Consider the following 22,895-nt stretch of genomic DNA (forward strand, 5'->3'; position numbering starts at 1 on the left):
CCTGACCGTAATGCCGGAGGCGTCCGTGCTTCGGCTGAAAATGTTACACTTGATTTGCTCATCCTCATTCTCTCCCCCACGGTCTTCCCAGAGTAAACCTCACCCTTATGATAATATTAGCCGGGGTTGCAGCTGGCGAATGTGATATTTGCCTTTAATTTGCTCCCCCTCCCCCCTGTTATGACCTGTTGGATCAGCCCGGGTTTGCTTTTGCACAAAGTCAATTATCCGCAGCACCCGTGTTGATATATGGATTATACCAAATGACTTGGCTCGGGTGGGCCTGCAAAGCATCATGTAAAATTTAATTTGCGACCCTGGCCTGGATTTTAGCCCCTGTGGGTTTTTTTCTCTTTTTTTATTTTTTATTTTTTATAAATGATTATTCAGTGTGTACCGAAGCGTGTAATCTGCCCGTTTAGACAGTCGGTGCAGCGGACCGGTTACTGTAAACTGACAGCAAAGTCGTTGTCCTGCTGGTGGTCACATGACACATTTGTCTGTGTGTCCGTGTGTGTCCGCAGTCACCCCCTCGGATGTCGCCGCTCCACCCGCATCACCAGCTCCACCCGCCACCCCGTGGGCCCTTCCAGGAGCACGGCCCCCCCAGGCAGCCCCCGCAGCCGCTGATCCCGCCACACCTGGGCCACCGCTCGGCGCCGGTGCCACCCCCCCACGGTCCGCTGGGCCGTCCCCCTGCCGACGCGGCACAGATGCTGAGCCCCCAGCCAGTGCGTTCCCCCCAGCAGCAGCATCAGCAGCAGCAGCAACATCAGCAACAACCCAAGAACATCCATATCAACCCCCACTTCAGGGGCCTGGCTGCCAACTCCCCCATGCAAGGTCAGCAGCTCCTGGAGACTGGAGGGGAGAGAGATGTCACTCCTGGCACGTGGCATCTCTGACCACGTCGGCCACACCAGTCTCACGACATTTTGCATCCAAGCATTGCTTCCTGGCCACTGATTTGCAGCTCTCTGATTACTGGCCTTGCCTCCTGCCCACCAACACGGAGCACTGCAATCAGCGGTCCTGCCTCCTGGCCCCGTCCCGTTAGTCTGGCCCCGTCTCCTTCCTCTTGACATGGGGCTCTCCAATCACTAGCCCTGCCTCTGGATGTGTTCAGGTCTTATGACATCCAGGAGATTGTTTTTTTTTGGTTGATGAGTTGACAATCTGCATTGTTCCTGACCTCCCACAACTGGATGTGGGCTTTAGATTCGTGCATCCTTTCTAAATCTGAATTGGGCCAGTGAATATCCAGGTGTATGAATGGGGGCAAAACATGGATGCATAGGATTCTGGGGATGAGTGTACCTCCCCTGGTGGAGGGGGGGGGGGTTGCAGTGCGGTGTGTCCTGTGCTTCAGATTATGGAATGAAAATGTGTACTGATGGGTTAGGGATGCCCCACGGGGAGGATACAGGGACACTGTCGCATCAGGGCGCTGTCCAGATTCTGCCTCCAGACATTATTAATGCTTGGGGCGGGGAGGGGGGCAGGGGGGTAGGGGGTTGTGACTGACACTCAGAAACAATGACGTGTGTGTGTCTCTGTGTGTGTGTGTCGGCACACGCTCCCCAGACATGAATGCCATGAGATGCATATTTCAGTGTGAATTGAGCCTGTATCAGCTGACCTGAGCTGATGCTGTGATTGGCTGACTTGTCCCAGCATCCTGCTGCACATGCCATGGCTTGTCATAAGGGCAGATGTGAGTCTCACCTGGCCAGGGCCCTGTGGGGTTGCTGACTGCTATCACCTTTTCCTCGCAGTGCCCCTGATGCCCGCCCAGAACCAACCCCGGCCCACTGTGGTTCCCCCAAGGTTTCCGGTAAGAACTGGACATGTGAGGAGTGGGTCATTTGTGCTGGTAAAGTTTGGGACAGCTGGTAACTTCTGGTACTTGGTTTGAAGTAGTAGTTTAACGGTTAGAGAATTGGGTTACCTTGGAAACGAGGCTTTAGGGGTAGGGGTGTGTGTTTCGGATAATTTGGGATGAAACAGAAGCTTATTTGATGTTACTCATTATAATTGCCAGCTTTAGGAAATGCTACTTTAATGAAGTGTCACTTTCACACAGCACAAATAGGCTATGGTGGACATGCAGGGACAAAAAGCACCCAAATGCCTCAATACAAATGAAAAGCCTAATCAGCTGCAACAAAAACACTGGAATATTATTGATAAAAATAAACGTGTTTAACAGTTAGTTGCTAATTCTGATTGGGAGTCTCGGGGATGTTCTTGGAGCTTCTCGTTCTTGCCGGAGCAGTGTGTCGTGACCGTCTGTGAATAAGCAGCTGTGTGTTGCCCGCTGCTGTACCCGCTTGCCGTTTGCTGGCTCGGATACGGATCGCCGAGTGTGCCCCGGGTCCTCTTCCCGGATAATGCCTCTGGGCAGCAGGTGCTGCCGATTGACACATCCCAGGAAAGGGTGTTTGTTGGGAGTATTTATGCAGATTGGGCCAAGTGGGAAGGCGTCTGGGCCCTGGGGGGGGGCATCTCCCAGAGCCCCCTGCGTTTTCCGCTCATTTCAGGATGTCATCCAGCACTTTATAACGCCCCCCCCCCCCATTCTGTTTACCGCGCATGTGTTTACCTAACTCATTCGGAACCCCGGGATTGCTGTCTGCCTTTGCCATATCCCTGATGGCTACCCCCCCTCACACACACACACACACACACACACACACACACACACACACATGCATACATGGCCGCAGGACTGTCAGGCGGTGAGGGGGAGGGGAATTTTAAAACGCCAGTTACAAAACAGCCAGCGACATCCATTTACTGGTGGGCATCTGATTAATGCCGATTATCATACATTATCATACTTCCTGATTTAACGATAGCTGGCCGCCTGTCTGCAGAGGGGCTGAGCTTCGGCGTTAATCCCTCCCAGCATTTAAAAACTCAATTTGGGGATCTGTGTTAAAGGCCGCAGGGCTCTGACATGCTGCAGGGGTTGGTGGGCGGGGTTATGTGGGCCAGTCGCAGGCCCCCTGGTGATGGCAGGGGAGTGGTTAAGGTCATGTGACAGTGGTTGTGTCCAATTATATAATTCTGAATGTAGCTTCATTTAACTGCCTGGGATTATAGTTTTAAACTTGGAAGTGTACAGGATTCTTCTCTTTGTGGTGGGGGTATCAATGGACAAGTTGAGAGTAATGGGTATACAGTTCCAAACAAAGCCTAATAAATCTTTCCATTGAATGTGAAAACTCGGCCCTCCTGTTGCTCGAATCCCCAAAAGGCCCATGTCACTTACCTGGGCCGATGGATCACGTGACGAGTTGTGTGATTCTCATTCCCAGGAGTGGGGGGGCCTTGCGTGCCCCTGTTTGGCTCTTGTTATGCCTCTGTTGTCGGTCGTCACGTATCCGTGCTGAAGTAGCTTGTCTGGGTATTTTAGATCCCGAATTACGGTTCTGCCAGGTTATCGAGCTGTTGGGTCATCATTTCGATTGGGGTGGGAGGTGAAGAGAAGAGGTTTATATGGCCTTTTGTATGCAGGGTAGAGCACTGATTACGCTTTTCCCGGGGTGGGGGGAGATGAGGATTAGGAACGATAGCGTCAAGCCATTTACAATGCGCCTAATTCGGGTTAATCGCCGCATGCAGCCGAAAGGTTAATTTCTTAAGCGAAAGAGGGTTTTGGAAGAATAAAGGAGGAATGGAAAGTGTTTCTTTTTCGGCGCACGGATTACGGGATTTTTATCTGACTTTCATGGGAGGGTGGTAGGTGTTGCTTATTGAACCTCATTTGCGAAATCTGGTGACAATAAATTCCGAGACGGGTTCCGTCTTAAAAGCCTGCTGGCTGCCCTTTCGGGTTGTGCCAGGATTTTCCAGTGATGTCACAAGAACGTTTTGCCAAGAAAAATCAGGAATGGATGTAGGTTATAGTTATGGGAATGTGGATATGAAGAATATGTATGAAAGTGAGCATAATGCTAATTTAAAGTCCATCTTTATCTGTAGATAAGTTCTGTTTTGTGATCCTTTTACCCCCTGGGGCTCATAAAATATACCAACCACCTACATTTATGAATGGGAGGGATATTTAAAATGAATGAATGAATATTTAACGTGCCACATTTTGGTGGATGTGTCCTTAAATTCTACTTCTGTAAAACTGATACTGGACGTTAGTGCTGGGCAGTATACTGGTTCATACCGAAAAACGTTTTTTATTATTTTCCTTTTATGAATATTTCTTGTACAGCAATGCCGGTTTATACCTACACAACGTTCGGAAAGTGGCGCAGCTATAAATTGTTTAACCCTCTGGGGTCTAGGGGTAGGGAACACACACACACACACACACACACACACACACACACACACACACTGACTGGGGCATGGTCACACATTTCATTCAATATCATAAACTTAATTCATGGCAAGTAAGTTTAATGCTAAAACAAATATATAAGAAATAAATTATCTTAGTGTACTTTGTAAATATATCAGATTTATGTTAAGTTTGTAATTTGACATCAGAGTATAGACATTGCAAAATGCAGTTTGGAACACTTGCAGAAACATTATGAAAAGTACAGAGTAAGCAATGGTGGAAGTTTGTTTGGATCCCAGATATCTGATCACCAAAGTCTTGGCTACATGAAGATGACTAAATGGTGTAGTTGCAACATTTAGTTTGATAAATAAGAAAAACCTAACTCATGTCACTATGTCTGGGATGCTTTCAATGGCGCTGATGGGGATGTATCTGAATCGCATTTCACCATTGCGTTGTTCATCTAATTACCCTGCGAATGCGATTTTAATACGTGGAAATATGGCTATTTATAATGCGAATGGCGATCTTCAGGTGAGGGCGGCACTACACGTCCCCGATGCAGGTTAAATCGGCAAAAAAAGTTTTACCTAATTTTAAAAACTTTCAACAATTGACGTTTTGAAAAGAAGACAGATTATGGATTTAGCCAGCGTTTTTTTTCATGATTCTACATGAAGATTTCAGCAAGACATAAACTGAAATAGATGCGAAAAGTACGCTGCATCGCCAACGACGCACTCGACCCCAGAAGGTTAAGGGGTGACCTTTTTCACTGCTGCACCGCTAAAAATGTACTGCGAAAGATCAGAAATGAAAGATATAGCTGACGCTGGCGTTGAAAATAATGAGACACTGGAGTTGTCAGAAATCGATTCTCAGATACTAATTGTTAATATCGATTAGTATCTGATTAGATACTTATTTTCACCATTATTGATACCAACAGTGCGGTTTTCGCCTCATTCGCCACACTCCACCACTACGATGCAGATGCGTGTGCACGCACAAACTCCCGCAGCCCCTCCCGTCCACTCAATAGTCGCTGAAAGCATTTGCACTGGTTAACACACACATACCGAGTTGGCCGAACATGGCATATGCTGCAGTTGAAGGCACTTCGCAAGCTGCTTTAGTTAAAATAAATAAATTAAATAAATAAATGCCCCGAAAGTGTTGTTTGGAAGTATTTTGCAGACGAGCACGGAAAGGCTAAGGATGTCAATAAGCCTCTATGCAAACAGTGCTACAAGGTTGTGGCGACGAAGTCAAGTAGCACGTCAAACCTGGCAAAGCATCTTAAAGACCGACATCCCAGTCTTTATGAGAAATTTTTTGAGGTCAGTAAAGCTCACATTCCAGCAACACTGAACTATTAAACATTTATCAAAAATGTTACCTTGGCCGTCGCGCACCTTAACGTTAGCCGTTTATCTATAAACAGTTAGCCAACAAACATGTTAGCCGGATGTTGTTATTAAGGTAGCGGATAGGCGCAATGGCTAGTAATAAATAACATAATGTGGGTACGATGCAAAAATGTGTTATGTAAAATCCTGTAAAATGTGGTAAACGCCCAGTCATACTTTAAAAAAAATACTGTGGTATACCGTGAAACCGATATAACTTTAAAAATACCATGATATAAATTTTTTGTCATACTGCCCAGCTCTACTGGATGCTAGCAGGGAATAGAAGCGCACGTGCACTCTTTATCATTGGATTATTTTATGTCAGCAGTGTAATAATATAATGATTATTAATATGTATATTACAGCTGTTAAGGGATGTTAGGATGTTAAGGTGTACTTGCATGCTGCTTATGAATGTTCTATGAATGCATTATGAAGGTGCACTTAATACAATTTGTTTGTTGTCTTGTCTGTGCTTTTCTCACCGTTTTCGTTTGTGATTACCGGAAAGCTAAAATGCTGCCACACCGCCGATTTAAGATCTGGGGTGTGTCCTCAATTTCAAATTCACTCGTCATCTTCTTTTCTGTCAAAACCAAAAACTGTACGATGTCGACGTGAATACGCAGTGACATCTGACGTAGAACTGACGTCGTGAAATCAAATGTAATATGACACCAGTTTTTCTGTTAAGTAAAGTACTGTGAAGTACTCCTAAAGTAGCGATTCATTTTCCCCATCAGCCGGTTGAAATCGCCATACATTTACATCAATTTTTAACCAATTCGTGATTGATCATTACATGCCTAGTCAGCAGTGTTAAATTTGCTGCAATCATTAGTCTCTTAACTATTAGTGAATTCAGCTCACTCACATGCACACTTTTTATGTATTTATGTTTAATGGCCCTTTTCCACTAGCATACAGCAACTTTGCAGTACAGACTTACTTCAAAAAGAGACTAGTTACAGTACGGTTCCAGCTTGCTTCGCTTTTCCACTGCAGAAGGGTCGGCTCGGTAAAGGCGTTCCCGGGTTTGGAGAGTGACTGATGTAAAACCAGAGAGAGACTTATTTACTGTTCCCACAGTGTACATCATGTTTTACTATGTGCTAATTTCCACTAGCAAGTCTGTGAGAATCGCCATTTTATGGTGGAATAAAACGCTAGCGGGATTAGCATTCGCGTAAATTCGCATTATGAATCAATTCTGCTCTGCCGTTTCATAGTTCTTTAAGTAGGAGGCTGGAAATTTTAAGTTCCAAGTTATCAGGAATGCATCAATACATCATGATGTGCAATATTACTAATAATGAATAATATATAAAATATACCCTTTATTCCTTCAGATAATCCATGCATAAAACACTGGTATCTGGTAAATAGTGATTGAGGTCTGTTAGCAATGACACACTTCCCGTTACTTTTATTGGTTTGACAGTTTATTCTTAGATTTGTCCCAGCTTTTGGCACCAGGGGGCGGTAGCTGCTGTCTTCACACCAGGTGCCTCCGCTCCAATTTTTTGCCTTGGAGTTCAAGCTATTTGCAGATTCCCCACCCCGCCCCCCCTACCAGAGTTGACCAGTCTGAGGGTTAGTGGGGATGGTTTTCTGTGTAATGTAATGTAGAATATCTGTAAAGTAGAGATCGGTAAGAATTGGAGACTGGATGACGGCCTATTTGCCCATTTTGTGGAGATCAGCTGTTATACCATCAACTTCACCAAATAGGCGCCAGCTGTGGTTGGGAATGTCTGCTTTTCCCCGAAAAGCAGGGCACCGTCACCCCGCCCCCTTTTAATCTCACCCCCTCCTCCTGTCTCCTCTAGGGACCAGCGGATTTTCAGCAACACATTCCTCGTAACTTCACCCCCCCACACAGACCCCACCCACCGGAGCCCTGGAGGGCCCCCCTGCTCCCCCAGGAGAGAGAGCCTTTCTTCATTGGCGGTGAGACAAAGGAACCCCCCCCCTCCCCCCAATCCCCATTTTCATCCCTCCCCCCACCCCTTCTAGAAAGCTCCGTAGCACCTGTGCCCGCAGATTGAGCGCAGGCAGGCTCTCCCTCGTCATGTCCCCTGTTGTGTCTCTCCCTCGTCATGTCCCCTGTACCCAGCTTGAGATTTAAAAAGGTCACATTGTCGCTGTCCCGTGCCCCCCCCGGTATACCTGGCGAGACGCCCTCGTTATCTACAACCCCTGATCCAGCCAGTCGCTTGGACACCCTGCACGTTTCCCACCCCAGGATGCCGTTCTTATATAAACGCTGGTACTTGGGGGTTACATACTGGATGTGCCGCACTGGGGGTGATTACTAGTAATTTAATCTGCCCTGTTTTCTGGTCCAGTTATCTAGATGGCGGGTTTGTTTTGCAACAAATATATGTATTTTTAAGGTTGCTGTATGTTTTAGATGAGACAAACAATGTATTATGTATATATACATAATACAGTGGGCAGTGGTGGCTTAATGGTTAGGGAAGCGCACTCGTAATTGAAAAATTGCAGGTTTGAATCCCTGACCAGCATGACACTGCTGAGATACCCTGAGCAAGGTACTGCCCCCAAGCACTGCTCCCCGGGCGCTGAATTAGCTGCCCCCTGCTATGTCACAACATCAGATATGGGTTAAATGCGGAGGACACATTTCGTTGTGTGCTGTGGTGTGTCATCAATGACAACTAATCAGTAAAATAAAATACCCTTGTGTATGTACACTATGGACATAAGTGTTGGGGCACCTGGCCATTACATCCATAGGAACTTTTATGACATCCCATTCTAAATACATAGGCATCAATATGGTCCCCCCTTTGCAGCTATAAGAGCTGGCACACTGGGAAGGCTTTCCACAAGATTTTGGAGTGTGTCTGTTGGAATAGAATTGTCCAAAATGCCATGGTATGCTAAAGCATTAAGAGTTTGCTTCACTGTAACTACGAGTAAGAGGCCTAGCCAAGCCCCTGAAAAACAATCCCATGCCATTATCCCTCCTCCACCAAACTTTATAGTTGGCGCAATGCAGTAGAGCAGGTAATGTTCTATTGGCATCTGCCAAACCCAGATTTATCCAGCAGTCCACCAGACAGAAGCGTGATTCGTCTCTCCACAGAACGTTTCCACTGCTCCAGAGTCTGGAAGCGGCATGCTTTACACCACTCCATGCTACACTTAGCATCGTGATTGGTGATGTGAGGTTTGCATGCAGCTCCTCGACCATGAAGACCCATTCCATGAAGCTCACAGTGTTTGTGCTGGGGTTAATGCCAGAGAAAGTTTGGAACTCTGCAGCTATTGAGTCAACGGAGCGTTGGTGACTTGCGCACTACGTGCCTCAGCACTCTGTGAACCCGCTTATCACTTACATGGTCTGCCTCTTCATGGCTGAGTTTGTTCTTCCTAAATTCTTCCACTTTGCAATAATACCACTTACCGTCGACTCTCAAATATCTAACAGAGAAGAAATTTCACAAACTGACTTATTGTAAAGGTGGCATCTTATGACAGCACCACGCTTGAATTCACTGAGCTCATCAGGATGACACATTCTTTCACAAATGTTTGTAACCCTGATTGCATAGTTAGGTCATGATTTCATATACCTGAGGCCTGAATGAGTAGGTCTGAATGAAACTGGATTCAGTGATTCAGAGGTGTATCCCAGTACTTTTGTTCATATAACGTGCATAAACCAGCTCCCGTATTTCACACTGTCCTGTGATTTGCACCATAATTGCTGTCTGTATGTCGCATTGTGGCCTTGAGAGCGACATTTTATGCCTCTGTATACATGTTTATGGATGGTACGGCTGTAAGGCCTACTTGCGTGTCTAAGTGGGCTTCTTGACTGGTAAGAGATGCTGGGTAGCGGCGTTACTCTTTGGTGGTTGAAATGTGACCGTCGCCTCCTCTTGATCCTGATTCCTGTGTTATGGGCTTAAACTGTGTTAATCCTTATGTTTCATAGCGTTAGTGATTGACTGTCCCCCGTGCGACGGGGCAGATTAGCGCCAGGCCAGCACCAAATGGAGCCCGGCTGTTCACAGGTCCTTTGAGGGCCTGATCCGGTTTCATCAGTACCCCCTGGTGGCCTGTTGAGTTACCCCGGGCACCCCTGGCCCGCCCCTCTGTTAACAAGCTGGTTAGCCCTTACCTCACTGCTCTCATATGTCAACGATTTTCGGGGGGTGAGATGTCCTGAACTGCTGTGACAATTAGTTAACCCTTTGGGGTCGATGGCATCGTTGACGATGCCACGTGTCTTTCTTGTGTATTTCAGTTCATAACTCGCTAAAATCTTATTGTAGAAATATGAAAAAAAATGCTGACTAAAACTATAATCTGTTGTCTTTTCAAAACTTCCATTGTTGGAAGTATTAAAGTTTTTAAATTTAGGTTAAATCAGCATAAAACTAAACCATGTCACCTTTCTTTGTTTTACCTGCATCAGGGGTGTGTGGTATCGCCCTCACAAGAAGATCGCTGTTCACATTATAAATAGCATCGCATTCGCATGGTAATTTGATGAACAACGCAATAGTGACATGAGTTAGGTTTTTCTTATTTATCAAACTGAATGTTGCAACTACACCATTTAGTCATCTTCATTTAGCAAGACTTTGGTGATCAGATATCTGGGATCAAACCAAACTGGCACCATTGCTTACTATGTACTTTCATAATGTTTCTGCAAGTGTTCCAAACTGCATTTTGCAATGTCTATACTTTGATGTCAAATTACAAACTTAACATAAATCTGACATATTTACAAAATACATTAAGATGAGTGTAATGCCAAAACAAATATATAAGAAATAAATTATTTGCCATGAATTAAGTTTATGATATTGAATGAAATGTGTGACCATGCCCCAGTCAGTGTGTGTGTGTGTGTGTGTGTGTGTGTGTGTGTGTGTGTGTGTGTGTGTGTGTGTGTGTGTGTGTGTGTGTGTGTGTGTGTGTGTGTGTGTGTGTGTGTGTGTGTGTGTGTGTGTGTGTGTGTGTGTGTGTGTGTGTGTGTGTGTTCCCTACCCATAGACCCCAGAGGGTTAGGGTTACTGTTTTGTCCATTAAGGCCACGTGTGCCTTTTGTCCTTTAATGACAGGGTGATTTCTAGCTTCCCTGCTCTGATTTCGTCTGCTGTCCACAGAGACAGAGCTCATATTCATGTCTGAGATAAATTGAACCTTGAGCCCTGCCCATTTATGGTGTGTCGACCATTGCAGAGAACCTTGCGTCTGCAGTCACTTGTTGAAATGATGTGTGGTGTTATTTAATTTTTGGATACCTTCAGTCGGTTTCAGAACTTCTTCATTGTGAAAAATTACCCCAGAATAAGTATGTGGACTTAAACTGTCCCCATCACCCCCACCCCCCATCACTATCCACGTCTGTCCTCTCTCTCCCACCCTCCCATCCGCATCTGTATTTCTCCGTAGTTTTTGCTTGATCTTTGTGCCATTTAACTATTAGCATATTCCGTTGATACCACCTGTGCATTGAAATCCCTGATTGTTAAATTCCAATATCAATTTGCTAGCAGTCCAGTTGGACCAGGTGTTATGATGATTTTAAAGGGTGTGTGTGTGTCCTGCGCGCTCCCCCCCCCACGACCACCAATGAGCCACCATGTGCTGATATCTTCCCGCCTCCCCGGTCCCTCAGAGCCCCGCTTCCCCGGCCACCACATGCTGGATCAGCAGAATGCCCCAGCTCCCTTGATGAGCCACGGTCACCCCCTTCCTGGCCCCGGCCCAGGGCCCCTGACCTTCAGCCAGGGTCAGCAACAGCCTCCACCGCCTCCACAGCCCCCGCTGGCCCAGCAGCAGCCCCCACCCATCTTCCAGAGGGAGCCGGTCCGGCCCGGCCTTCCGCCACAGGGGCCCCTGGGCATGCAGGGCCTGGGCCAGCATGGGCCCCCCAACCCCAGACAGCATTTCATGGCACCCCGACAGCAGCAGCAGCAGCAGTTCCCCGGGCACCAGCCGGGGCCCCCCTTCCCTCCGCAGCACTTGCAGTTTGGCATGCAGGTACGACAGAGAGTAAGTTGTAGCGCCCTCTGCTGGTGGCACCCGGTGCGGCATGACATGCTTCGTCGAAAATGTTTATCAGTGTCTAATTATCGCTGATTTAAATGAGGAAGTGGTCCTGGCCCCTAATATAAGCTCTCCCTTTCAAGGGATAAATCTGTATAAAGAACACAAAACCCATACACAGTGTTAAAATACCCTGCACGCAGAGCTTAGAATACTGCACACTTGACAAATGCCAAGTCTACTTTTAACAAAGGGTGTGGGCAGCAGCGGTGGTGTCCCCCTACTCCTGTGCCTTTGTGGTTATAGATGGGCTCCACATCCAGCTGCAGACTGGAGCGCCCTCTAGTGTCAGCATTTGATAATGACCCCCTTTTCCTCTCCCTGACCTTAGGTGGGGTCAGTGCTTGCATAAAAGGCACGGGGAATGGACCTGGTTAGTCACTGTTTTTGGGGTAGGGCTTAGGGGTGAAGATGGCACCCCCCCATAAGGCTTCTTTTCGACATGGCACCACACGTTACTAGAATACAGTCCCAGATTACGAACAACAGGTCTTTGTTTGGCGATGTAGAACGCCACTTTGGATGGGCAGCTTGCCTGGTGTTTCTCTGGCCACGCCGTTCCAGAGCGTCGCCTGTCAGTCCTGATTACTTTTATATTTATGCAGCAAATTCTCAAATAGTTTCAGTTTTTTAATTTTATCATTATCATGTAAATGAGGACGTTCGTCTTGGGGCTGGGTCGCCCTGAGCTCTTATATATCGTTAGTATATGTTAATGCTTTCATATTCCCTGCTGGGATCCCCGCGTTCCGAGCCAAAATTGAAATGGACCCCCCCCCCCAAAAAAAAAAGGTTATTTGGTGAAAGGACGGATTCGCTGGGTTGTGGTGTCTCGAGATCTTGAGATTCTGGAGGCCATTGTGGTACTGATTTGGTTCAGGTTCCAGGCCCCTCCGGTGTTTTCATGTGGTTGTTTATTCCTGTTTCAGGGTCTGCCCCCCCCACCGCATGGCCAGCCCCAGCACCACGACATGCAGCAGCAGCAGCCCCCCTTGCCGCCACCCCAGCACCACCATGGCCAGCACCCCCACCACCCAGGGGGCCATGCACAGCCACAAGCCCCCTTTCGGCACCCCCCGCCGCCCCATGGCATCCAGCCACAGCTGCACCACCACCTGCAGCACCCGCCACGCACGCTGCGCCCCCAGCCTCGACTTGTTCCTATCAAGCCCCGCATGGTGAGGACACCCCCACCCCCCCGTCATATGCCAAGATTCTGTCTGTTGGTCTTTCTCTCTCGTCCGCTCTGTCTCTCGCTGCCTGTCTGCCTGCCCGTCGCAATCTCTCTAGCTGTCTCGCAGTCTTGTCTGTTGCTCTGTCTGTCACATGCTATTGCTTTCTGTCGCTCTCATTTGAACACTGTCGCTCTCTTGCTCTGTCTACCACTCTATCAGTCTGTCTGTCGCTCACTCGTCCTCTGTGTCTGTCACACTGTCTGTCTCTGTCTCTCTCACCTGCTCTGTCTCTTTCTGTCTGCCTACCTATCATTCTCTCTCTAGCTGTCTCACTGTCTTCTGTTGCTCTGTCTCTGTCTGCCACAGTTTATTGCTTTGTCACTCTCTCACTTGGTCACTGTATCTGTCGCTCTCTCGCTCTAACAGACAGAGGGAGTCTGTCTGTCTTGCTTATTTGCCTTCTCTGTCTCTCTCTCTCTGTCTGCCTGCCTGCCGCAGTCGTTCTGTTGCTCTCTCTCCCGCTCCCTTGTCTATTGGCTCTCTCTCTGTCTACCTCTGTTTGCTTGCTCACTATCTGTCGCTCTCTTGCTCACTCTGTGTCTGTCGCTCTACCTGTTGCTCTCTCTGCCTGTCTGTCATGCTCTCTCCGTCGCTCTGTCACTCGCTACACTTACACACTTCAGGTAATCTAAAGACTGCGTTTTATCATGTTCTGATTTTATATTTGGGGATTGGGAATCTAGATCAATATTTCCCAACCCAGTCGTCGGGGATCCCCGGACAGTCAACATTTTTGCTCCATCCCAGCTCCCAGCCAATCAGGAACACCGAATACCTGGTACAGGTGCGCTGGGAGCTGAGCGGAAGCAAAAACGTGAAGTTCCCCGAGGACTGGGTTGGGGAACACCGATCTAGAGTACCCAGGCAAAACGAAGGGAGTTCCACACACATACAGGTGGGGAGGGAATCGAACCTGCAGCCCTGGAGTTGATACTGCACTGCTGTCATTAGTGTTTATAACGTGGTCTGTATCTGAAGCCAGGGGTATGACGTGACTGCCTGACCCATGGTTAACCAGCACAGCCTGGAAGAAGCAGCTTCCAGTGCATCTTCAATGATCCAAGTGTGTTGGATTCTGCTGTTTGTGCCCAGGGTGTCCTCTTCTGGCCACAAGTGTAACTGCACTCTCTGTGGTTCAGATTGCGTTAAAGCTGCTTTTCCTGTTTGCTCAAGTGCAGCATGTGGGTGACCTTTCTGGATCTTCCCACCAGAACCCACCGGCCCCCAATGTGATGAAACCCCCCATCCAGCAGGTGCAGGCCCTCCAGCGCAACAGCAACCTGCGCGAGCTCCCCGTGGCCCCCGCCAGTGTGAGTGCCGCTGCTGCCTCTCCCCTGCCCACCTCCATGCCCGCCGCGCAGATTCGGCCCACTGCCCGTCGGCTGCCTCCCCCTGGTAAGATGGAGGTGCCCAGGACCCCCGACCGGACGGTGCTTCAGAAGGTCAAGCCGGAGCCCCCAGTTGTGCAGCCTGGACCCAGTCAGATGGTTCAGCCGGAGGTCGGTTGCTCTGCTTTGGTGTCGTTACATCTTGCCAGCAGGGCTATAAATGCACCACCATGCATTGTTCATATGATATGGGCCTGTGTCATTTGGAAATGTCACAGCTGTCCAGCCGCCAAGGTGGCAAAATGCAGCTGTAAATGTTATGCGATATCAGTCACCCTCAAGGCTTCAGTTTAAACGCTGCCTGAGATGTTGCTCCACATCACCCTCTTGTGGGTGCATTCATACTACGCCGAGTGTGTCGCGCTGCCGCCCGCTCACGCTGCCGCCCGCTCACGCTGCCCTTTATTCTGCTGGTGCCCCAGGACCCGGATGAGGATGAGGAGACCCGCCTGTACCGGCTGAAGATCGAAGAGCAGAAGCGTCTGCGCGAGGAGATCCTGAAACGCAAGGAGCTGCGCAGGCAGCTGCAAGCTGGCATGAGGAAGAAGGAGCTGATGGAGAGACTCGCCAGTCAGCAGCAGGGTCAGCAGCCCCCCCCCATGCAGCCACCGCCACAGTCACCCCTGCCCCAGCCACCTGCGCAGACCCCTGCCTCTAATGGAGCGGCCCAAGCCCTGCCTCCACCCGGTCCTGCCCCCTCACCCCGGCCCAACGTCAAGGCCCGCCTCCTCCTGAACAAGCCCCCCACTCAGGGATGGCCGGGCCCTCCCCAGCAGAACATCCAGCCCCAGCAGGGTCCTGAGTTCGCACCCCCGCAACCCAGGAGCCCCACCCGGCCGGGCCCCCAGTTCCAGAGTCCCCAAGCCCCCAGCAGGCAGCATGTGACCCCCGTCCCCATGTTGGGGCCACAGTCTCTGCAGCAGCACCCACCCCCTCCCCAACAGGCAATCGGCAGGGACGCCCAAAGCCGGCCACAGGACCTCAAGCCCGGGGTGAAGCGCACTGTCATGCAGAGGGCCAATTCCGGAGGGCGGGACGGACACATGCTGCCTCAGAAAGTCCGCGTGGTCAAGCTTCTCGGGGGGGTAAGTGCTCAATCTGCTGAGAACACCTGGTCATATTAAACTTCACTGTTGCTAGGATGGACTGTGGCTGCTTATCCCCTTGGCGCTCACTCCATTCCTGCTGCTCGCTGCCGATCGATCGGTGCCACTTTCGTCGAGACATTGGGGGAGGGATTCTCGCTCGGCATGGGTGGGTGTTAAATTGGCAGGTGGGGTGGTGACATTTATCTAAAGAGCGAAATGGCACATTGGGAAGCTGAGATGGATGGCATCTTTGAAACAGATGTCTGTCTCTCTCCCTCGCTCACTTACTCTCTCTCTCTCTATCTGTCTCTGTTACTTTTCTCTTTTGAAGGGGACTTACGGTGGGGGCTGTAGATAGGTATGAAATTAGCCGTTTTTCCCCTTCTGCAACCTAACGCACCGTCTCGTGTCGCTGATGAAGATAGCACTGTCTGTAGTAATAAAAACTCGCATCTCAACGCTTGGAGGCCGGGTGGGGGAGGGGGGGGGTCAGATAGGAGCTCAGCTTTGCTCAGGACCTCCTGCCTGCCGTCTTTCTCCTGCCTGCCGACACTGTTATCTCTCTCAGCTTCCGGAAGCATCCGATATCTTTCAGGTGCGCCGGAACCGATGTCACTGCAAGACATGCAATTAATCTTCCACAGCGTGGCTCGTGCGGCATGGGCGGGGGCAGGGGGAGGGGGTAGAGGGACAGCTATAATACCTAAGAAGAAAGAATTGCCAGTTTGGCAGATTCGGATTTCAGGAGCTTAACGGCTGATAAGGGAAATTAATTTTTCAGAAGGAATAATGCAGGATAAGAGAGACAGGAAGCCTGGGGGCGGGCGCATGGGGTGGGGGGCTGCAGAGAGTCGTCACCCTGAGCGAGTCGCTGCTTTAGCGTCGGACGGCTGCGATTTCCAAGGAGTGAGGATTATCCTGTCTGTGCACATGGAAATGGGGGCCCTGCGCTGCTCCCCGACTGAGCCGTCAGATTCCGATCTTACAGCTTTTTAAGGAACGTCATGAGAGGATCCCCCGCCCCCCCTTACCGCCGAGCGCCTTGTGCAAGCTTAATGGAAATGTCGTCCTGACAAGTCCATCCCGTAATGAAAGGCAAATGGCAGCTCTCGTCATAGAAAAGGCGCATGCCGCCCCCTTGTGGTGTGTGGTCATTATGTATAAGTGCCGGAGACTTCATGTTTAATGAGAAGGGGGGAAAGTTAATTTCGGCGTCTCCTAACCATCCGCTTCTAGGGAGGTGAGCTCTCCGACGGCGCCAACGCCTCACCGCACCTGCTGAGGGCACGGCCCCCCCCCCAGCTGCGGCAGGTGCCTGTGAGGAAGGTCACTGTGGGCAACATGGGCCAGAACCCCCAGATGCAGGCTCATCCACAGAACCTGCAGCAACTGACGCCGCACATGGGCCGGGGAGCCCCCGTCAACCCGTTGCAGGCCCGGGTGAGTCTCACACCCCCTCTCGGGCATGGGGATGGAGTTTGGGAGCAGGTTTGACGATCCTGGTCCTTAAGGGGGTCTGCAGTCATCACATATTTCATTTTATATTGTCAGTTTGAGAGTGGCTATTATGGTGCTCCGATGGCTATGTGCCCCCCCCCCATTCTGCCTGAGAATCCATTTCCATTCAAGCTTCAACCTTGAGACTTTACCTCCTGCTGTCTCTGACATTTTGACATTTAAATTTTAGGCTTTTGCCTTAAGCGGTCATATAACTTTAAGGGGGGTTGTGTGTCTGTCTCCCTCAGTATGAAACCATTTCAGGTGTGAATTGGTGATTTGCTCATCCTTGCAGGGGCGTGGCAGGGGCGGAGCCATGGGGGGCATGGGGGGGCGTGGCAGAGGCAGGGCCATGCCGACCAGACAGGGCATGCGTGCCCCCGACAACCAGCTGTGCGGGGTGTCCATCGAGGGCCTGTCGTCGTCCACCACCGACATGCAGCTGAAGAACCTGCTGATGTCCATTGGTCCCATCCAGGTAAGCCCCCCCCCCCCCCAAGCCAGGAGGCCTATAGGGACAAGCCTTTCATGAATCTCCTGTGGTGGGTGGCCACCGTTACTAATGCCTCCTCATCCCCCCCCCCCCGACATGTCCATAGATGTTCAAGATGATTCCCCACCAACGGAAGGCCATTGCGAAGTTCACCAACCCTCAGCACGCGTACAGCTTCCAGCAGAGTTTTCACAGGTAAGTTGTGGTGTCCTGTACCTCCCCTTGTGGCCAGAGGGTGCCGTGAGGCGTAACACTAATCCCCCCTCACCACCGATAAATAAAACACACTGTACGTTGTCCCACGCAGGCACATGATAGATCTGTCGCATATCGATGTTTCGCTGATCGATGGCTGAAATGAGGCAGGCGAGGGTTGGGGGAGGAACGGACGGCGGAGGGCGATCTGGCCTTTGTGGATGCAACGGCAGCAACGACGGCGGTGACCGTGGACACCTTCTCGGCGCGGATTGCTAGACTCCAGTGGCTCTCTGTCCTTGGGTGTCATCCTGCAGACTCCAAAAAGAAATTGCTCATTTCGGCCCTGCGGCCGTCAGATGTTCAGTTGGGGGTACAAAAAGGGAGGGGCCTCTGTGCAGACCTCCTGCTCCCGGCAGTGAAGACTGGGACCTGGTGGCAAGGTCCTTCCCACATCTGGCGGCGAGATTGATCAAGGCCTGGAACTGGAAATAATGGTTGTTCCCATCTTGCGGAATTTCTGTACATCGTCTATCCTTGAGATGGAAAGCTGTGGCTCCATCTGTTGTACCACAGGACAACTTTATAAACTTACATTCGGGTCGTCTTTTTTCAGTTCTTGAGAATACTGTCTAGAGCCTCTGGGTAGCACTCAGTCAGGTTATCTGACAATACATGACTTCTGGAATACTTAGTAGTTTTCTATAGCACCACCTAATGGACGAAATGTGTATTTGTAAGCCATTATCTTCCTTTTTCTCCGTGGATGAATGTAACACTACTGTCTAGTAGTTTAAATTTGCAGATCGTCTGTTTTGAAATGGGTCTGAGACTCCGGCTTTGATAAGACAGTGTGCCCTTACCAAAATGTGCATGTTTCTCTAGAGTATAAACTGCATAACAGGATTTGCTGGGCTGACTTTATGGTCCCTTCACACGATGCGAGGAACACCGAAGAATCTTGCAAGCATTTATCTTGCATGCAGATTTGGGCTGATGTGATGTAGCACAGGGAAGTAGCACCCGTACAGATACGCTTAGGATGCTGTGTAGCTTGTGCAGCTAACTTGATTGGCTCTTCACTCGACACAACATGACCTTAGAGGACTTGCAGAACACTCCCGATTTTGTCCCTGCCCTCTAATGACCGCGCATGGATTTGTTGCCCTCTAGTGACAATCTTTCAAGTCCCTGTGTCTGTCTCCATCAGGGATCCTTAAATGCCCGAGGAACCTGATTTGTCTCCTCGCTGACCGTGATTTTGCTCCATTGTAGAGTAGATTTTTTTTTTTAATTGTTGCTGCGGTCAGAGTACCTGAGAACTGTGGCTAAATGTATATATATTTTTTACATTTAGAGAGTAGTTTTAATTTTCCTCCGCACGTCTGGTATAGGTGAGACAGACAGACGGGGGTTTCTGTGCCTGGTTGTGTTGCTTAGCCGGGTACCTAAATTGCTTTGTGCGCGATGACAGTGTTAACCACCCCCCTCTGGAGGGTAAGCCAGACAGTGTAACCTGCTGTGGCTGTGCAGAGTTCAGGCTCCCTGCCTTTTAGCGGGATGTAAAGCTCTGTCACAATGCCTGGTTATTCAGGGCCACGTTGGCGTGCCTTGTTTAGGGCTCACTGTGTTCTCTCGCCTCAAATATTAGTTTTTTTTTTTAGCAGTGTTCTTTGAAGGTAGACTGCGAGGTCGCACCTGTTGCGTACAGGGCTTAGCAAGTTCAGAACCTGTAACTTACTACTGTAGATTGACCGTGTGTCTCCGTAGGTGCAGGCTGAACACAGCGTGAGCAGGTGTAGATCTCTCTACCTTTAGCAGGCACCGGACACGGAGGCGTTTAGATATATATTGAGCTGTAAGACCTGGTGTTGTGGGGTCTGTTCCTTCAGATGTTCTGGGGTCTGTTCTGTTCAGATGCTATCGTCAGCACTTGAATAATGCCCCCCCTGCTCAAGTCTTTCACCAGATCGTTTTTTTATGTGGCATTTATTCCACAAACGTGGTTTTAATCTCCAGCTTCTTCCTCTTCCTTTAACCTTAATCGTGCCAGTTTCAGAGCAAGATGCGTTAACCTCTGAGCCCTTTTAGTCACGGAGGCTGTTTTTTTTTCACCACGTTATGGTGCCAGACGTGTTTATGCCAGTGAAGGAGATGCTGAAGGTAGTTGAGGTTGTAAATTCTTCTGTCTACTGATATGGTTTCATTTTCTCAACTAATCACACTACGACCCATTATTCTAACTAAGGACCATGAGGGTAACTGGAATATACCCGTGTTGGGTGGTTGTGTAGGATTAAAGCAAGTAGAATCCCATTCTGCAGGTTATCTCCATTTCAAGCAGCCCACCACAGCATACTGTCTTATCAAAAATAATGCCTTTTCATTTTATTGAACAAATTTTTTTTTTGCCTGTATCTTCAGATGTAACAGGAAAGGGGGATTTGAACAGTTTTGTGGAAACATCTCCCGATGACTTAGATATGATCCATGTGGGGTTCTGATAACCGGGAGAGATTGTTCTTTGGTAAGATGTGGGACAACCATTATCGATTTCACCGGCTGTGTACATTTTAGGCCGAGAGGTTCGGTCAGGATTCTGTTGAGCACTGTTTATAGATCTTGTTTGAGTTCGTGTGCGTAATTTTTCTCCCCCAGGTTCCTTAAAGAGTAACTCCTGTTGCATGTATTAAGTAAACCTTTTTTATGACGATGTTGACATTGGTCTTTTATTTATCATTTCAGTTGATGCTGGTTTTATGAGTCTTGGGTTCAGTTTAGAAGCTTTCGAAAAGAGACCATTTTGGAAACCAAAAGTGTCAAAGAAAAAAATGCTTTTCTGTATTTAATTGTATGTCAGGGTCAAAGTGCTTCACCTTTGTGACCCTGCGGTTTGTCTGACTCATCCGTTTACCCTTTTTCTGTTCTCCTGTCCTGCGGCCCCACAAATCGAAGAGGTTTGCGTTTCCATCAAACGGATGTTTTACAAGGTTTCCTGAGGGGGGCAGCACTGAGCGCTTGTGTGCTGGCATATCAGCTGGAAAACGGGCAACGTTTCTGCTTGTTTTGTCTCTGAAGGTTTCAGTTCTCATGTTGGTTTCATATTGGAAGTTCTTATGCAGAGTTTTGGGAAAGTATGAAATATCTTAATCTGCCTTTAATGTTCTTAACAGTTAAATTTATCATTAAGGACTCCTCAGTTTCAGCTCAATGGAAGCCGATACTGAAGTGTGCGTGTGTGTGTGTGTGTGTGCGCGTGCGTCTCAGAGTGTGTATGCTGTGTCTGCACTGTAAGTCCGTGGTAAGCTACCATTGTTTTATATAAATTTGCAAAAGCAATGGGTGCATATTTTATTTATTTATTTATTTTTTTAAGTACTTTTTTCATTTCTATTTCATGGTCAGAGGTCATGACCTTATGGGTTGAGCACCTATGGTGCTTGTATGTGCTATTGTTTCTCTTTTGTTTTTGTCCCCCCCCCCTCCCATTAGGGGCATTTTAATCTGACCAGTATTTTAAAATGCATTTTAAGAAGGTTCTTAATTCTGATGGTTTGCTTGTTTGTGGTGGGTGTACAAACTTTAATGTAAATCCTATGGATTTGGAGAGTTTGTTACACCAATTCCTACGCTAGTTTTAAGCATTTGCTTGTGCAGAAATCCAGGTCCATATTGGACCTCTTTGTATCTTTTATAAGACTTAGTTTGGCTAGAAACAGCCTCTGTTATCCTGTACCAGGGTGGCTGACACCTTCCGTTTAACTTGTAGCTTTGTGGTTCCAAGTTAATTGGTTGCTTTACTTTTTATAAACTTGTACGGAGGCTTATTTCTAGAAAACTGCCATTAATTGCTGCTAAGCAGCTGTAATACTGTTTTACATAGTTAAGTAGTCTCTGTTTAATACCTTGAACAGCTAAGGCATCCCAGTCAAAATAACTGCAGGTAAAATGTAGTTCATATTTGCATTACTGTTGTCATTGATATAAAATGGGTTGGGGTAGTGGTGTGGGGTGGATTTTGAGGTATGTGACTGTCATTTTGTCTCTGTGTTTTTCTGGTGTGATGTGGAAACACTGAAAGTTGACCAAATATTTGCTTTGTCTGGGAGAAGAAATGCTCTGTTTCTTGTGGGAAGGGCAGTCTGGTATCTTCCCATTTTCCAGTGACTTCTAACCTTTTCCTCCTACAGGGACCCCCTGGATATATGCAGATCTCTCAACTTCTTTGTTTATCTATAGGATTGCTATTCTCCTCCCCCCCCCCCCGTTTGGTACCTGAGGATGTGGTGTGCCCCCTGCATCCCCCCCTCTCCAATGCTGCTTGGTCTCTTCCAGTTAATGTGACTCTCTTTTTTACAGGTCATTGCCTCCTGGGTCGCCCTGAACACTGCCAGCCGTGCTAACCAGTCTGTCTGTTTTCAGATGCCCCCTTGAAGGACTCTGGATCCGTCCCATGTTGTTCATTCTCTTTTTTTAATGACCTTTAACCTCACACTCTCTACACACACACACAAAAAAACGGGCTTCTATTTTCCTGGGTCTTCCTGGGGTGGGAGGGCGGGTTTGCTGTGTTATTAAATGAACTGAACCATTGTGTGTTGAATAGGTCCTGGAACAGCCATTGTTTTGTTAGCCCAGGGGACGGAGGTTCTGGACATCGACCAGGCTGACACTTTCATAGTCGGATACTTGCCCCCACTCTCTCCATATCAGCCCCCCACCTCACCCTGTGACCTTGCCACTCGGGGGCTTGGTTTCTGTGAGGTACCAATGGCTTCTGTATTGCACTGTACGCTTAAAGGAAGCAGCCTGTTCTTTTTGTTTCCCGAGTCTGGTCGATATAAACCTGTCGTCTGAATTGTTGCAAAGACAAACCCTGTGTGGTGCATCTTCTGTATGACTATGATTGGCATCGCGTGTAAAACGAAAGCCTCCTGTACAAACAAATGGAGCAGTTTAAATCAGCCGAGCATTCATACTATGCGTTGTATTTAAAGTGTCTGACAGCAAATGTTTGCAGTCAGATATTCTCCATTGTTACAAAAGCATTGCTTATGTCCTAGAAGAACAAACGAATAATAAATTTTATATTTCATCAAACCAACTTGTTTGTGTTTGCATCTGTCTCCAGGCTTAATATGTTTTGTCTTTGTGGGTTAAATATATGCACATCCATCGCCCGACT

The 22,895-nt window shown here is 48.5% G+C and overlaps 1 protein-coding gene across 5 annotated transcripts in view; it reads left to right on the plus strand.

Moving 5' to 3' along the window:
* The window catches only part of LOC125740050 (RNA-binding protein 33-like), a 35,035-nt gene extending 12,225 nt beyond the window's left edge, over positions 1-22,810 (plus strand). The window contains exons 9-19 of one of the 5 annotated variants that reach the window (XM_049010749.1): positions 525-843; positions 1,776-1,834; positions 7,548-7,668; positions 11,384-11,760; positions 12,744-12,992; positions 14,261-14,548; positions 14,860-15,522; positions 16,762-16,965; positions 17,318-17,500; positions 17,622-17,710; positions 17,823-22,810. In XM_049010749.1, the coding sequence (XP_048866706.1) occupies positions 525-843; positions 1,776-1,834; positions 7,548-7,668; positions 11,384-11,760; positions 12,744-12,992; positions 14,261-14,548; positions 14,860-15,522; positions 16,762-16,965; positions 17,318-17,500; positions 17,622-17,710; positions 17,823-17,871 (2,601 nt within the window). In that variant the 3' untranslated portion in view covers positions 17,872-22,810. The remainder of the gene's footprint in view (positions 1-524; positions 844-1,775; positions 1,835-7,547; positions 7,669-11,383; positions 11,761-12,743; positions 12,993-14,260; positions 14,549-14,859; positions 15,523-16,761; positions 16,966-17,317; positions 17,501-17,621; positions 17,711-17,822) is intronic. The other 4 variants (XM_049010750.1, XM_049010752.1, XM_049010753.1 and 1 more) reach the window with 4 other exon arrangements.
* Positions 22,811-22,895: the final 85 nt, after the last annotated feature.

The sequence above is a fragment of the Brienomyrus brachyistius genome, chromosome 4 (genome assembly GCF_023856365.1).
Source record: "Brienomyrus brachyistius isolate T26 chromosome 4, BBRACH_0.4, whole genome shotgun sequence".
NCBI lineage: Eukaryota > Metazoa > Chordata > Actinopteri > Osteoglossiformes > Mormyridae > Brienomyrus > Brienomyrus brachyistius.